Below are 15,173 nucleotides of genomic sequence, written 5' to 3'. Positions count from 1 at the left end.
GACTTCATAAGCCACAGGACTTCATAAGCCACAGGACTTCATAAGCCACATGACTTCATAAGCCACAGGACTTCATAAGCCACAGGACTTCATAAGCCACAGGACTTCATAAGCCACATGACTTCATAAGCCATAGGACTTCATAAGCCATAGTCTGCTATCTTCTATTGGTGTTGCTCTCTAACACCACACTAATGACACCCATCAGCAAGACAAGGCATCATGATGATCATCAATAGCATCAGATTCCTAATCATCAGCAGGGTTCATCATCAATAGCATCAGTAGAACAAACACACAAGGTAGCTGCATACATGATAGAGCCAGTAAAACACAAATAAAACATACATCAAGACTTTCTTCACAAGCACATTGTATTTCATATAATAACATCTCAAATTGGTTGTTTTGTTTGTATAACATATAGGATGTACATTATGTATGTTGTGTGTGTGTATATATATATATAAAATAGTCACTTCTTTAAAATAGTAAGAATTCATTTAAGATAAATCAAGAAATCTGTCATTCATTTAGACGTTTTTTTTTTTCTGAGGAAATCATCGTTGCGCAATTTTACACCTAGCTAAAGATGTTTGGTGCAGTATTTCTCAATTAAAAAAAATGTGCCTGGAAAAACTAGTCAGTGCACTGCATTCAGTCTATCGAGTCGGGAAAGTCTGGCTGTGCTCAGGACTGATTTCTGAGAACTATAACCTGTCTACAACTACATCATCTGCAAGCTGTCAAACTATCGTAAATAAAGCACAAGCTAAATGCTGTTTATCAGCGTCGTCCCCCCCCCCCAAAAAATGTATATTTGGCTAAGTTCCAACTCTGTGTTTGTCAAGAAGCTAGCAGTCACATTGAGCAGCCAGGCCACAATTGAATTACATTTTTTAATTTAACTAGAAAAGTCAGTTAAGAACAAATTATTATTTTACAATGACTGACTACCCCGGCCGAACCCGGAGGACTCTGGGCCAATTGTGCGCCGCCCAAATTTTATTTGTCACATGATTCTAATCCATACCCACCCCTCCTGTATGTCGTGACAAACTCACTTACAAAACGTAGTTTTGGACGAGACTGACTTTATGACCAAAATGATCCTATTTACACTTTGTAGTCAATTTCGACATTATAATCAATGTTTCTGACTCATACCCAGGTAGCACAGTGGATCTGGGCCGATTCCGGCTGAGAGTCGTGGCACTCGGCTGAGAGTCGTGGCACTCGGCTGAGAGTCGTGGCACTCGGCTGAGAGTCGTGGCACTCGGCTGAGAGTCGTGGCACTCGGCTGAGAGTCGTGGCACTCGGCTGAGAGTCGTGGCACTCGGCTGAGAGTCAGGTGTGAGTTATCCGGCCCAAATGTATTACTTGAGGCTCGGGCCGGTCGGGGCTAATCTCTGGCAGATGATTACAAGGGCTGCTTTATATAATTAACATTTAATTATTTATTTTTCCATATTTTCTCATTGTTTCTGTGATCAAAAAAATACAATGAACATTTAAATGAAATTCTTTAAGAGTACTGTGTAGTATTTTAGTATTTTGATACTTTGTCCAAGGCAATTGATAGGCATTACAAACTTTGGGGGTGGAGCCTCCTGAGCGTATGTATAAAATGTATAATAGTAATATTTAAAATTTCTAAATCGGGTAATTTTGTATACATTTATAAAAATGTGGATCGGCCCGCTTCTGGAGGGATTCTGGTAAGATGTCAGCAAATTCGGCTGAATTCCGCTAGACGGAAACGGCCAAATGTACTTGGGCCGATACTAGGGCAGTTATTAATTTAGATTCCGGGTCGAGTCCAACACCCGATTCCGGACCGATTCAATCAGTTCCGGCCTCCCGGAAGACGGCCGCTTCTGGGCCGATTCCTCATCGCTTCTTACAGTACTTTCTGCATCCCAAATGACACTCTATCCCAAATATACGGCCCTGATCAACAGTAGTACACTATATAGGGAATAGGGTGCCATTTGCGACGCAGCCCTTAGTCCCTTTGCACAATTTCAATCTGATGATGTCATGGGCTCTCCAGTAATGTCCAGACGTTGATTTTTGCGGAAGTATTTTTTTAGAACTCAGACTTTCGCAAATGAGTCTTAAAGTAAAACAAAACAAAAGACTAAACAAAAAATTCTGCTTAAGTGTGTGTACATTACTGTATTTACTTGGGATATTGTTTTTCAATGGGAAAAGTTCCAAACTAGCTGTATCTGGAAGGGCATCTTTAACGACCCGTCATGTTCTAAGGAGTTCAGAGCACTTCTCTACAGAGCTACGGTAGCTACAAGTATCATCTACAAAGACATTTCAAAAACACGTTGGTCAAAAGAAAGACAAAACCGTTGTAAAGTGACCGATGTCTATTTTTAGGAGGAGAGGTCAAACCAGAATTCAGATCTATAAAATGACAGTTGGGGGGTAGAGCAAAGGCTTGGATAACAACCTTGTGTAGGTTTCCTGGTGTGTGTGTGTGTGTGTGTGTGTGTGTGTGTGTGTGTGTGTGTGTGTGTGTGTGTGTGTGTGTGTGTGTGTGTGTGTGTGTGTGTGTGTGTGTGTGTGTGTGTGTGTGTGTGTGTGTGTGTGCATAGCCACGGGAAGTAGGAGTGCTGAGGGTGCTGATAATTACTAGTCCTGTATTAACAGACCTTTACTAGTCCTGTATTAACAGACCTTTACTAGTCCTGTATTAACAGACCTTTACTAGTCCTGTATTAACAGACCTTTACTAGTCCTGTATTAACAGGCCTTTACTAGTCCTGTATTAACAGGCCTTTACTAGTCCTGTATTAACAGGCCTTTACTAGTCCTGTATTAACAGGCCTTTACTAGTCCTGTATTAACAGGCCTTTACTAGTCCTGTATTAACAGGCCTTTACTAGTCCTGTATTAACAGGCCTTTACTAGTCCTGTATTAACAGACCTTTACTAGTCCTGTATTAACGGGCCTTTACTAGTCCTGTATTAACGGGCCTTTACTAGTCCTGTATTAACAGGCCTTTACTAGTCCTGTATTAACAGACCTTTACTAGTCCTGTATTAACGGGCCTTTACTAGTCCTGTATTAACAGGCCTTTACTAGTCCTGTATTAACAGGCCTTTACTAGTCCTGTATTAACAGACCTTTACTAGTCCTGTATTAACGGGCCTTTACTAGTCCTGTATTAACAGACCTTTACTAGTCCTGTATTAACAGGCCTTTACTAGTCCTGTATTAACAGACCTTTACTAGTCCTGTATTAACAGAATGTGCAGCACCCCCACCCCCAAACATCTTCCGGTGGCTGTGTGTGTGTGTGTGTGTGTGTGTGTGTGTGTGTGTGTGTGTGTGTGTGTGTGTGTGTGTGTGTGTGTGTGTGTGTGTGTGTGTGTGTGTGTGTGTGTGTGTGTGTGTGTGTGTGTGTGTGTGTGTGTGTGTGCGTCATATGCATGTGCACATGCACATGCGTGTTGGCCCACAGGTTGACATTGTGTACTGTATGTATGATTATGAGAAATCAGGTCGTAGGGAAAGCAACCCGTTTAATAGCGGCCTGTGTTTGGCTGTTACAGTACGTAACTCTCCTCCCTCCTCCCCCTGTGTGGTTGGACTGTGTTTGGCTGTTACTGTAGGTGTACGTACCCCTCCTGACTCTACCCCCTTTGTGGTTGGGTCGTTCTGCAGCTGTGGTGACGAGACAACAAGGCCGTTCTCTCTCACTGGGGCTGAAGATCTCCTCTGGCGAGATGGCCTGGTCTATATGAGGACAGTCTTCATTGGCTAGAGCTGCGTTGGCCGCCTCCCCATTCAGCTTGGAATCTTCAGACAGACACACAGGAGATTCCATAGAAATAGAATTAGAACAGGAGATTCCATAGAAACAGAATTAGAACAGGAGATTCCATAGAAACAGAATTAGAACAGGAGATTCCATAGAAATAGAATTAGAACAGGAGATTCCATAGAAACAGAATTAGAACAGGAGATTCCATAGAAACAGAATTAGAACAGGAGATTCCATAGAAATAGAATTAGAACAGGAGATTCCATAGAAACAGAATTAGAACAGGAGATTCCATAGAAACAGAATTAGAACAGGAGATTCCATATAAATAGAATTAGAACAGGAGATTCCATAGAAACAGAATTAGAACAGGAGATTCCATAGAAACAGAATTAGAACAGGAGATTCCATAGAAACAGAATTAGAACAGGAGATTCCATAGAAACAGAATTAGAACAGGAGATTCCATATAAATAGAATTAGAACAGGAGATTCCATAGAAACAGAATTAGAACAGGAAATTCCATAGAAACAGAATTAGAACAGGAGATTCCATAGAAACAGAATTAGAACAGGAGATTCCATAGAAACAGAATTAGAACAGGAGATTCCATATAAATAGAATTAGAACAGGAGATTCCATAGAAACAGAATTAGAACAGGAGATTCCATAGAAACAGAATCAGAACAGGAGATTCCATAGAAACAGAATCAGAACAGGAGATTCCATAGAAATAGAATTAGAACAGGAGATTCCATAGAAACAGAATCAGAACAGGAGATTCCATAGAAATAGAATTAGAACAGGAGATTCCATAGAAACAGAATTAGAACAGGAGATTCCATAGAAACAGAATTAGAACAGGAGATTCCATATAAATAGAATTAGAACAGGAGATTCCATAGAAACAGAATTAGAACAGGAGATTCCATAGAAACAGAATTAGAACAGGAGATTCCATAGAAACAGAATTAGAACAGGAGATTCCATAGAAATAGAATTAGAACAGGAGATTCCATAGAAACAGAATTAGAACAGGAGATTCCATAGAAACAGAATCAGAACAGGAGATTCCATAGAAACAGAATTAGAACAGGAGATTCCATATAAATAGAATTAGAACAGGAGATTCCATAGAAACAGAATCAGAACAGGAGATTCCATAGAAACAGAATTAGAACAGGAGATTCCATAGAAACAGAATTAGAACAGGAGATTCCATAGAAACAGAATTAGAACAGGAGATTCCATATAAATAGAATTAGAACAGGAGATTCCATAGAAACAGAATTAGAACAGGAGATTCCATAGAAACAGAATTAGAACAGGAGATTCCATAGAAACAGAATTAGAACAGGAGATTCCATAGAAATAGAATTAGAACAGGAGATTCCATAGAAACAGAATTAGAACAGGAGATTCCATAGAAACAGAATTAGAACAGGAGATTCCATAGAAACAGAATTAGAACAGGAGATTCCATAGAAATAGAATTAGAACAGGAGATTCCATAGAAACAGAATTAGAACAGGAGATTCCATAGAAACAGAATTAGAACAGGAGATTCCATATAAATAGAATTAGAACAGGAGATTCCATAGAAACAGAATTAGAACAGGAGATTCCATAGAAACAGAATTAGAACAGGAGATTCCATAGAAACAGAATTAGAACAGGAGATTCCATATAAATAGAATTAGAACAGGAGATTCCATAGAAACAGAATTAGAACAGGAGATTCCATAGAAACAGAATCAGAACAGGAGATTCCATAGAAACAGAATTAGAACAGGAGATTCCATAGAAACAGAATTAGAACAGGAGATTCCATAGAAACAGAATTAGAACAGGAGATTCCATATAAATAGAATTAGAACAGGAGATTCCATAGAAACAGAATTAGAACAGGAGATTCCATAGAAACAGAATTAGAACAGGAGATTCCATAGAAACAGAATCAGAACAGGAGATTCCATATAAATAGAATTAGAACAGGAGATTCCATAGAAACAGAATTAGAACAGGAGATTCAGGAGATTCCATAGAAGTAAAATTAGAAGATCCTTTCTCTAGTAGATACAGACAACAGGGTCAAACACTCTGATCAAATAAAAGATTTGAAATGCTCCTTGTCCAACTGCCAAACAAGAGACCAGAGCAGAGAACTGCAACAATTAGATAAATGGGCATCTAATTCAATTCAATACAACTTCATTCATTCCCTCAGAGGCTAACCTCCCTTTAATCAGTGCTGAGGTCTGGCAAAAGTTAATCATATGATGTTTAGTAACAAACGACAACATTACCAGCTTAAAGGAGCTACATATAGGTCTTTTTCAACAACAAAAACATCATTTAAAGAAAATGTCCATAATATAGCTGCAGTAATAGAGGAATGATATTGTTTTAAAGTGTTACTTACCCGCCAGTGTTGTGCTTGGCTGTGATATTCGCCTATTGATTTCTGCCACCGGAGAGGCATCTGTTGTTCAAAATGGAAAAGCTGTTTGACTTTGTGGCTGTGTTATCTAGTGGAAGTAGGGTCAAGTGACCAATATAGAAAAATCATAATATCTTGGTTACTCAAATTCTACACTGTTAACTCTATTTCGGTTTATGTGAGGAAACAAGCATTAAATAGCGTAGGGAATTATTGTGCTATTTAAATCGCTGTGGAAATATCTTTTAACCAAAACCGAATGTAAAAGGCTAAAGCGTGAGTCTCCGTTATGTTACAGGGAAATTGGATGCGGGAGAGGGGGGAAATATATTTTGAATGGAGCATAGCGCTGTTGCAATTCACCTAGTTTACACATTTTTTTATTTTATTTAACTAGGGCAAGTCAGTTAAGAACAAATTATTATTTACAATGACGGCCCAAACCCGGACGACCCTGGGCTAATTGTGCACCGCCCCATGGGATTCCCAATCACGGCCGGATGTGACACAGCCTGGATTCGAACCAGGTACTGCAGTGACGCGTCTTGCACTGAAACGCAGTGCCTTAGACCGCTGTGCCACTCGGGAGGCCCACATAGGGGGAGAAGGTCTGAGAAATTCTAGGTGCAGCACCTTCAATTAGAAGACGGGGTACGAAAGCTTTATGTCGAGTGTTACATTCTGTACTGCACATATCCCAGCATGATTCAAATCAAATATTACTGACTGTCTAAACCAATTATAGTAGCACTGCTTTGGACAGTCAACAGTAGGATTTGATGCATGCTACAGTAGGATATTACAGTGTGTACAGTAGTAGTGGTGGTGATGGTGCCTGGACTCAGAGGGTTAGTGGGTGTAGTGATGGTGATGGTGTCTGGACTCAGAGGGTTAGTGGGTGTAGTGATGGTGGTGATGGTGCCTGGACTCAGAGGGTTAGTGGGTGTAGTGGTGGTGGTGATGGTGCCTGGACTCAGAGGGTTAGTGGGTGTAGTGGTGGTGGTGATGGTGCCTGGACTCAGAGGGTTAGTGGGTGTGGTGATGGTGATGGTGCCTGGACTCAGAGGGTTAGTGGGTGTAGTGGTGGTGATGGTGCCTGGACTCAGATGGTTAGTGGGTGTAGTGATGGTGATGGTGCCTGGACTCAGAGGGTTAGTGGGTGTAGTGATGGTGATGGTGCCTGGACTCAGAGGGTTAGTGGGTGTAGTGGTGGTGGTGATGGTGCCTGGACTCAGAGGGTTAGTGGGTGTAGTGGTGGTGGTGATGGTGCCTGGACTCAGAGGGTTAGTGGGTGTAGTGATGGTGATGGTGCCTGGACTCAGAGGGTTAGTGGGTGTAGTGGTGGTGGTGATGGTGTCTGGACTCAGAGGGTTAGTGGGTGTAGTGGTGGTGGTGATGGTGTCTGGACTCAGAGGGTTAGTGGGTGTAGTGATGGTGATGGTGTCTGGACTCAGAGGGTTAGTGGGTGTAGTGATGGTGATGGTGCCTGGACTCAGAGGGTTAGTGGGTGTAGTGGTGGTGGTGATGGTGCCTGGACTCAGAGGGTTAGTGGGTGTAGTGATGGTGATGGTGTCTGGACTCAGAGGGTTAGTGGGTGTAGTGATGGTGATGGTGCCTGGACTCAGAGGGTTAGTGGGTGTAGTGGTGGTGGTGATGGTGTCTGGACTCAGAGGGTTAGTGGGTGTAGTGGTGGTGGTGATGGTGTCTGGACTCAGAGGGTTAGTGGGTGTAGTGGTGGTGGTGATGGTGCCTGGACTCAGATGGTTAGTGGGTGTAGTGGTGGTGGTGATGGTGTCTGGACTCAGAGGGTTAGTGGGTGTAGTGGTGGTGGTGATGGTGTCTGGACTCAGAGGGTTAGTGGGTGTAGTGGTGGTGATGGTGCCTGGACTCAGAGGGTTAGTGGGTGTAGTGATGGTGATGGTGCCTGGACTCAGAGGGTTAGTGGGTGTAGTGGTGGTGATGGTGCCTGGACTCAGAGGGTTAGTGGGTGTAGTGGTGGTGGTGATGGTGCCTGGACTCAGAGGGTTAGTGGGTGTGGTGGTGGTGGTGATGGTGCCTGGACTCAGAGGGTTAGTGGGTGTAGTAGTGGTGGTGATGGTGTCTGGACTCAGAGGGTTAGTGGGTGTAGTGGTGGTGATGGTGTCTGGACTCAGAGGGTTAGTGGGTGTAGTGATGGTGATGGTGCCTGGACTCAGAGGGTTAGTGGGTGTAGTGGTGGTGATGGTGCCTGGACTCAGAGGGTTAGTGGGTGTAGTGGTGGTGGTGATGGTGCCTGGACTCAGAGGGTTAGTGGGTGTGGTGGTGGTGGTGATGGTGCCTGGACTCAGAGGGTTAGTGGGTGTAGTGGTGATGGTGATGGTGCCTGGACTCAGAGGGTTAGTGGGTGTAGTGATGGTGATGGTGCCTGGACTCAGAGGGTTAGTGGGTGTAGTGATGGTGATGGTGCCTGGACTCAGAGGGTTAGTGGGTGTAGTGATGGTGATGGTGCCTGGACTCAGAGGGTTAGTGGGTGTAGTGATGGTGGTGATGGTGCCTGGACTCAGAGGGTTAGTGGGTGTAGTGGTGGTGGTGATGGTGCCTGGACTCAGAGGGTTAGTGGGTGTGGTGGTGGTGGTGATGGTGCCTGGACTCAGAGGGTTAGTGGGTGTAGTGATGGTGATGGTGCCTGGACTCAGAGGGTTAGTGGGTGTAGTGATGGTGATGGTGCCTGGACTCAGAGGGTTAGTGGGTGTAGTGATGGTGATGGTGCCTGGACTCAGAGGGTTAGTGGGTGTAGTGATGGTGATGGTGCCTGGACTCAGAGGGTTAGTGGGTGTGGTGGTGGTGGTGATGGTGCCTGGACTCAGAGGGTTAGTGGGTGTAGTGGTGGTGGTGATGGTGCCTGGACTCAGATGGTTAGTGGGTGTAGTGGTGGTGGTGATGGTGCCTGGACTCAGAGGGTTAGTGGGTGTAGTGGTGGTGGTGATGGTGCCTGGACTCAGAGGGTTAGTGGGTGTAGTGATGGTGATGGTGCCTGGACTCAGAGGGTTAGTGGGTGTAGTGATGGTGATGGTGCCTGGACTCAGAGGGTTAGTGGGTGTAGTGATGGTGATGGTGCCTGGACTCAGAGGGTTAGTGGGTGTAGTGATGGTGATGGTGCCTGGACTCAGAGGGTTAGTGGGTGTAGTGATGGTGGTGATGGTGTCTGGACTCAGAGGGTTAGTGGGTGTAGTGGTGGTGGTGATGGTGCCTGGACTCAGAGGGTTAGTGGGTGTAGTGATGGTGATGGTGCCTGGACTCAGAGGGTTAGTGGGTGTAGTGATGGTGATGGTGCCTGGACTCAGAGGGTTAGTGGGTGTAGTGGTGGTGGTGATGGTGCCTGGACTCAGAGGGTTAGTGGGTGTAGTGATGGTGATGGTGCCTGGACTCAGAGGGTTAGTGGGTGTAGTGATGGTGATGGTGCCTGGACTCAGAGGGTTAGTGGGTGTAGTGGTGATGGTGATGGTGCCTGGACTCAGAGGGTTAGTGGGTGTAGTGATGGTGATGGTGCCTGGACTCAGAGGGTTAGTGGGTGTAGTGGTGGTGGTGATGGTGCCTGGACTCAGAGGGTTAGTGGGTGTAGTGATGGTGATGGTGCCTGGACTCAGAGGGTTAGTGGGTGTAGTGATGGTGATGGTGCCTGGACTCAGAGGGTTAGTGGGTGTAGTGGTGATGGTGATGGTGCCTGGACTCAGAGGGTTAGTGGGTGTAGTGATGGTGATGGTGCCTGGACTCAGAGGGTTAGTGGGTGTAGTGATGGTGGTGATGGTGCCTGGACTCAGAGGGTTACTTGGTGTAGTGGTGGTGGTGATGGTGCCTGGACTCAGAGGGTTAGTGGGTGTAGTGATGGTGATGGTGCCTGGACTCAGAGGGTTAGTGGGTGTAGTGGTGGTGGTGATGGTGCCTGGACTCAGAGGGTTAGTGGGTGTAGTGATGGTGGTGATGGTGCCTGGACTCAGAGGGTTAGTGGGTGTAGTGGTGGTGGTGATGGTGCCTGGACTCAGAGGGTTAGTGGGTGTAGTGATGGTGATGGTGCCTGGACTCAGAGGGTTAGTGGGTGTAGTGGTGGTGGTGATGGTGCCTGGACTCAGAGGGTTAGTGGGTGTAGTGGTGGTGGTGATGGTGCCTGGACTCAGAGGGTTAGTGGGTGTAGTGGTGGTGGTGATGGTGCCTGGACTCAGAGGGTTAGTGGGTGTAGTGGTGGTGGTGATGGTGCCTGGACTCAGAGGGTTAGTGGGTGTAGTGGTGGTGGTGATGGTGCCTGGACTCAGAGGGTTAGTGGGTGTAGTGGTGGTGGTGATGGTGCCTGGACTCAGAGGGTTAGTGGGTGTAGTGGTGGTGGTGATGGTGCCTGGACTCAGAGGGTTAGTGGGTGTAGTGATGGTGGTGATGGTGCCTGGACTCAGAGGGTTAGTGGGTGTAGTGGTGGTGGTGATGGTGCCTGGACTCAGAGGGTTAGTGGGTGTAGTGATGGTGATGGTGCCTGGACTCAGAGGGTTAGTGGGTGTAGTGGTGGTGGTGATGGTGCCTGGACTCAGAGGGTTAGTGGGTGTAGTGGTGGTGGTGATGGTGCCTGGACTCAGAGGGTTAGTGGGTGTAGTGGTGGTGGTGATGGTGCCTGGACTCAGAGGGTTAGTGGGTGTAGTGGTGGTGGTGATGGTGCCTGGACTCAGAGGGTTAGTGGGTGTAGTGGTGGTGGTGATGGTGCCTGGACTCAGAGGGTTAGTGGGTGTAGTGGTGGTGGTGATGGTGCCTGGACTCAGAGGGTTAGTGGGTGTGGTGATGGTACGTTAGCCTTAAAAACATCAACCCACTTGACTTGACAAGTAGCAGCCTAGAACCTCGGTAGCTCATGTCAGTCGCCTGCATTCAATGAGCTGCACAAGTTCATGTGTGCCATGCTTGTCCAGTACTTAACTTGATGCGATAGTCCTTTAAATACCTACGATAAACACTGCACTTTAACTTGCTCTTTCTCTTTTGTAGTAAAGCTGTAGTGGTTACCATAGTAACAACATTTCTGTTATTGATGCCAAATTACTACACAACAACAATCGCTAACTTCATACTGGTATTTAGTTTACAGAATATTTTATATGTCTTTACATTACCTTGATGTAAGCCCCTTACACATATATCAATCTTCATTACATAATTATTACTATAGAGGTGTGTGTGTGTGTGTGTGTGTGTGTGTGTGTGTGTGTGTGTGTGTGTGTGTGTGTGTGTGTGTGTGTGTGTGTGTGTGTGTGTGTGTGTGTGTGTGTGTGTGTGTGTGTGTGTGTGACACAGATGCAGATGCCAGACTGGCTTTAAGAGTGCTAGGAAGGTTATGTGCTATGTATGTCCCACGGGCTACATCTCAATCTGCTAATCATAACAGCTTATTGATATTTTATTGATCTTTGAGAGATGAATTTTGTTCAATCAGAAGTGGCCGAGTTACCTGGTTGAGCCACTGGGAGTAGAGGGAGCGCGTCTACAGACAAACAGTGAGACAAACAGTGAGACAAACAGTGAGACAAACAGTGAAACAAACAGTGAGACAGCTGAACAATAGGATGTTGCAGGAGAGTTTGACTACAGAGAAGAGAAGAAATGAAGAGGAAAGGAGAAAGAGAGAAAATAATAGATTTCTTACCCGGAAACTTTACTTTGAAGACGTCATCGTGTGTCAGAGTAATGTTTTGAGCCAGAGCCAAAACGGGGTGGACTAAGTTCGGGCTTTCAGGAAGGAGCGGTGCTTTATGGGGCGTTGGAGGAGAATTGATGCTGGACTTATAGTAGTTGGGTGATCCTGGTTGGGGTGCTCGCGGGATATGCTTGTTCTTCTTCTTTGGTAGCTTCTGCTTCGCCATGGCCAAGGAGTAATACATTCCAAAGTTGTTGACGATTACGGGGACGGGCATGGCGATGGTCAGTACACCCGACAGGGCGCACAGCGCTCCGACAAGCATACCCGACCACGTCTGGGGGTACATGTCGCCGTAACCGAGGGTCGTCATGGTAACAACGGCCCACCAGAATCCGATGGGGATGTTCTTGAAGTGCGTGTGCTCGCTGGCGCGCGGGTCGGTCGGGTCCGCTCCCATCCGTTCGGCGTAGTAGATCATCGTGGCGAAGATGAGGACTCCGAGGGCGAGGAAGATGATGAGGAGGAGGAACTCATTGGTGCTTGCCCGTAACGTGTGACCCAGAACCCTCAGGCCCACGAAGTGACGGGTCAGCTTGAAGATACGAAGGATCCTGACAAACCTCACCACCCTCAGGAACCCCAGAACATCCTTGGCCGCTTTAGACGACAGTCCGCTCAGCCCGACCTCCAGGTAGAACGGTAAGATAGCCACGAAGTCGATGACGTTGAGAGCTTTCTTCATGAACTCCATCTTGTCCGGACAGAATATGACTCGCATCATGAACTCAAAGGTAAACCAGACCACGCAGACGCCCTCGATGTAGGTGAGATAGACCACCGTCTCCGTCTCCTGGTACACATGCTCCACCGTCACGTTGTCCACCAGCTCCAGCTCGGTGCGGTTCACGATGGGGTTGAAGAACTCGTGGGTCTCCAGACAGAAGGTGGAGATGGACACGAGGATGAAGAACAGAGAGGCCAGGGCTATCCACTGTGAAGGAGGGACAGAGTGGAGGGAAATGGAGAGGAGGACAGAGAGAAAGAGAGCGAGAGTGAAAAGGAGAGAGAGCGGGATAGGGAAAGTAAAAGAGAGGAGAAGGGAGAGGGGAGGAGAAGAGAGAGGGGCGGCGAGGGGAAGGGAAAGGGGAGGAGAGAGGAAAGGGGAGGGGAGAGAGTTTTGGGTTTAGTGAATGATTTGTCCCAAATACATTGCTTTTAGTATTTGAAATATTTCTTGCCACCCATTCTGAAACGGAGTAGTTGCTGAGTAGCTGCTTGCCTTGGCAAGAACTAATGGGGATCCATAATAAACCCCAAGAAGAGTAGCTGCTGCATTGGCAGGAACTAATGGGGATCCATAATAAACCCCAAGAAGAGTAGCTGCTGCCTTGGCAGGAACTAATGGGGATCCATAATAAACCCCAGGAAGAGTAGCTGCTGCCTTGGCAGGAACTAATGGGGATCCATAATAAACCCCAGGAAGAGTAGCCGCTGCCTTGGCAGGAACTAATGGGGATCCAAAATAAACCCCAGCAAAAGTAGCTGCTGCCTTGGCAGGAACTAATGGGGATCCATAATAAACCCCAGGAAGAGTAGCTTCTGCCTTGACAGGAACTAATGGGGATCCATAATAAACCCCCAGGAAGAGTAGCTGCTGCCTTGGCAGGAACTAATGGGGATCCATAATAAACCCCCAGAAAGAGTAGCTGCTGCCTCGGCAGGAACTAATGGGGATCCATAATAAACCCCCAGAAAGAGTAGCTGCTGCCTCGGCAGGAACTAATGGGGATCCATAATAAATACAAATACAGCAGGCCCCAGCCAGGGCACAGGAACAGAGGCAGGGCAGACACGTTCATTAAGGAATGGCTTTAGCTGCCCAAAAAAAGGATGTTTTAAGTGAAGTGACAATGTAGAACGTGCTCTTTCTGAGTTTCTAGGCACCCTTTCCATTTTTTATGACCCGTGATCCATGTCTAACTGATGAAAGCGTCAATGCAGGTCTCTTTGCTGATGTCGCGTTTGACTTTGAATGTGAGTTTGCGTGACCTCAGCTCAGCCAATCAGAAAACCACTGTCGGCCCATCTTGGTAGGGGTCCCGGCCGTTGCCCACTGATCAGCCAAAGGCACATTATAATAGAGAAATTGCACAAAAATCTTTTTTTTTTTAATCTTAAAATGTTCATGGGCCCCCGGCCCATCCGGTTCATGGGCCCCCGGCCCTGGCAGTCCACCCCATCTGACATTTGCCAGAATTGCCAGATGGCTCATACGCCCCTGTTTTTGACCAGAGCCGATTGGGAGCCCCGATGGGCCCTAGTCGATGGGCCCTAGTTAATAAAAGTAATGAACTATAAAAGACAATACGGTGCCATTTGGGACGCAGATGTAGAGGTTTACTGTGATGGTAAAAACAGCCTATTAGTATGGGCAGAGTGATCTCCTACAGTAGCATGGCCCCTCCATCTCCACAATACAGTGGAGCCCAAGGTCACAGTGATGTATGGTGACAGGAACAGCAGTCAGACATACAGTGTGACTGAAAAGACCATCAGCAGAGCTGTGTTCAGGTAATAACACTTCCGCCTCCGTCTTGAAGGAGGGCAGTTGGCTCAGTTGGTAGAGCATGGTGTTTGCAACGCCAGGGTTGTGGGTTCAATTCCCACAGGGGGGCCAGTACAAAAAAAAAAAAAGAATGCATGAAATTAAATGTATCCATTCACTACTGTAAGTCGCTCTGGATAAGAGCGTCTGCTAAATGACTAAAATGTAAATCTCATATGTATATACTGTACTCCATACCATCTACTGCATCTTGCCTATGCCGTTCGGCCATCTCTCATCCATATATTATTATGTACGTATTCTTAATCATTCCTTTACACTTGTGTGTATAAGGTAGTTGTTGGGGAATTGTTAGATTACTTGTTAGATATTACTGCATGGTCGGAACTAGAAGCACAAGCATTTCGCTACACTCGCATTAACATCTGCTAACCATGTGTATGTGACCAATAAAATTTGATTTGATTTGATCTACATATGTGACTCTTTGTCGGAGAGACCGGGGTTCAATCCCTGTATGCTACACAGGCGGCTGGTGGCACCTTAATTTCGTGAGGACGGGCTGATGGTAACGGCTGGAATGTAACGGTATTGACACATCAAACACATGGTTTCCTTGTGTTTGATACCATTTCATTCGCTTCATTCCAGTCAATATTATGAGCCATTCTCCCCTCACCAGCCTCCTCACTGTCTCCTCTTCACTATGTCTCCTCCTCACTATGTCTCCT

The 15,173-nt window shown here is 46.1% G+C and overlaps 1 protein-coding gene across 2 annotated transcripts in view; it reads right to left on the bottom strand.

Annotated features, from left to right (window-relative positions):
- LOC106593086 (voltage-gated potassium channel KCNC1) overlaps window positions 1–15,173 on the bottom strand; it is an 85,436-nt gene that overhangs the window by 32,225 nt on the left and 38,038 nt on the right. The window contains exons 2-5 of one of the 2 annotated variants that reach the window (XM_045688662.2): window positions 11,883–12,867; window positions 11,688–11,720; window positions 6,206–6,265; window positions 3,641–3,817 (exon numbers count right to left, since the gene is read on the bottom strand). In XM_045688662.2, the coding sequence (XP_045544618.1) occupies window positions 3,641–3,817; window positions 6,206–6,265; window positions 11,688–11,720; window positions 11,883–12,867 (1,255 nt within the window). The remainder of the gene's footprint in view (window positions 1–3,640; window positions 3,818–6,205; window positions 6,266–11,687; window positions 11,721–11,882; window positions 12,868–15,173) is intronic. The other variant, XM_045688663.2, reaches the window with a different exon arrangement.

This window comes from Salmo salar, chromosome 10 (assembly GCF_965601325.2).
Source record: "Salmo salar chromosome 10, fSalSal1, whole genome shotgun sequence".
Taxonomy (NCBI): Eukaryota; Metazoa; Chordata; class Actinopteri; order Salmoniformes; family Salmonidae; genus Salmo; species Salmo salar.
The sequence above is the reverse complement of the archived record's forward strand: the minus strand, read 5'-3'. Positions and strand labels throughout refer to the sequence as shown.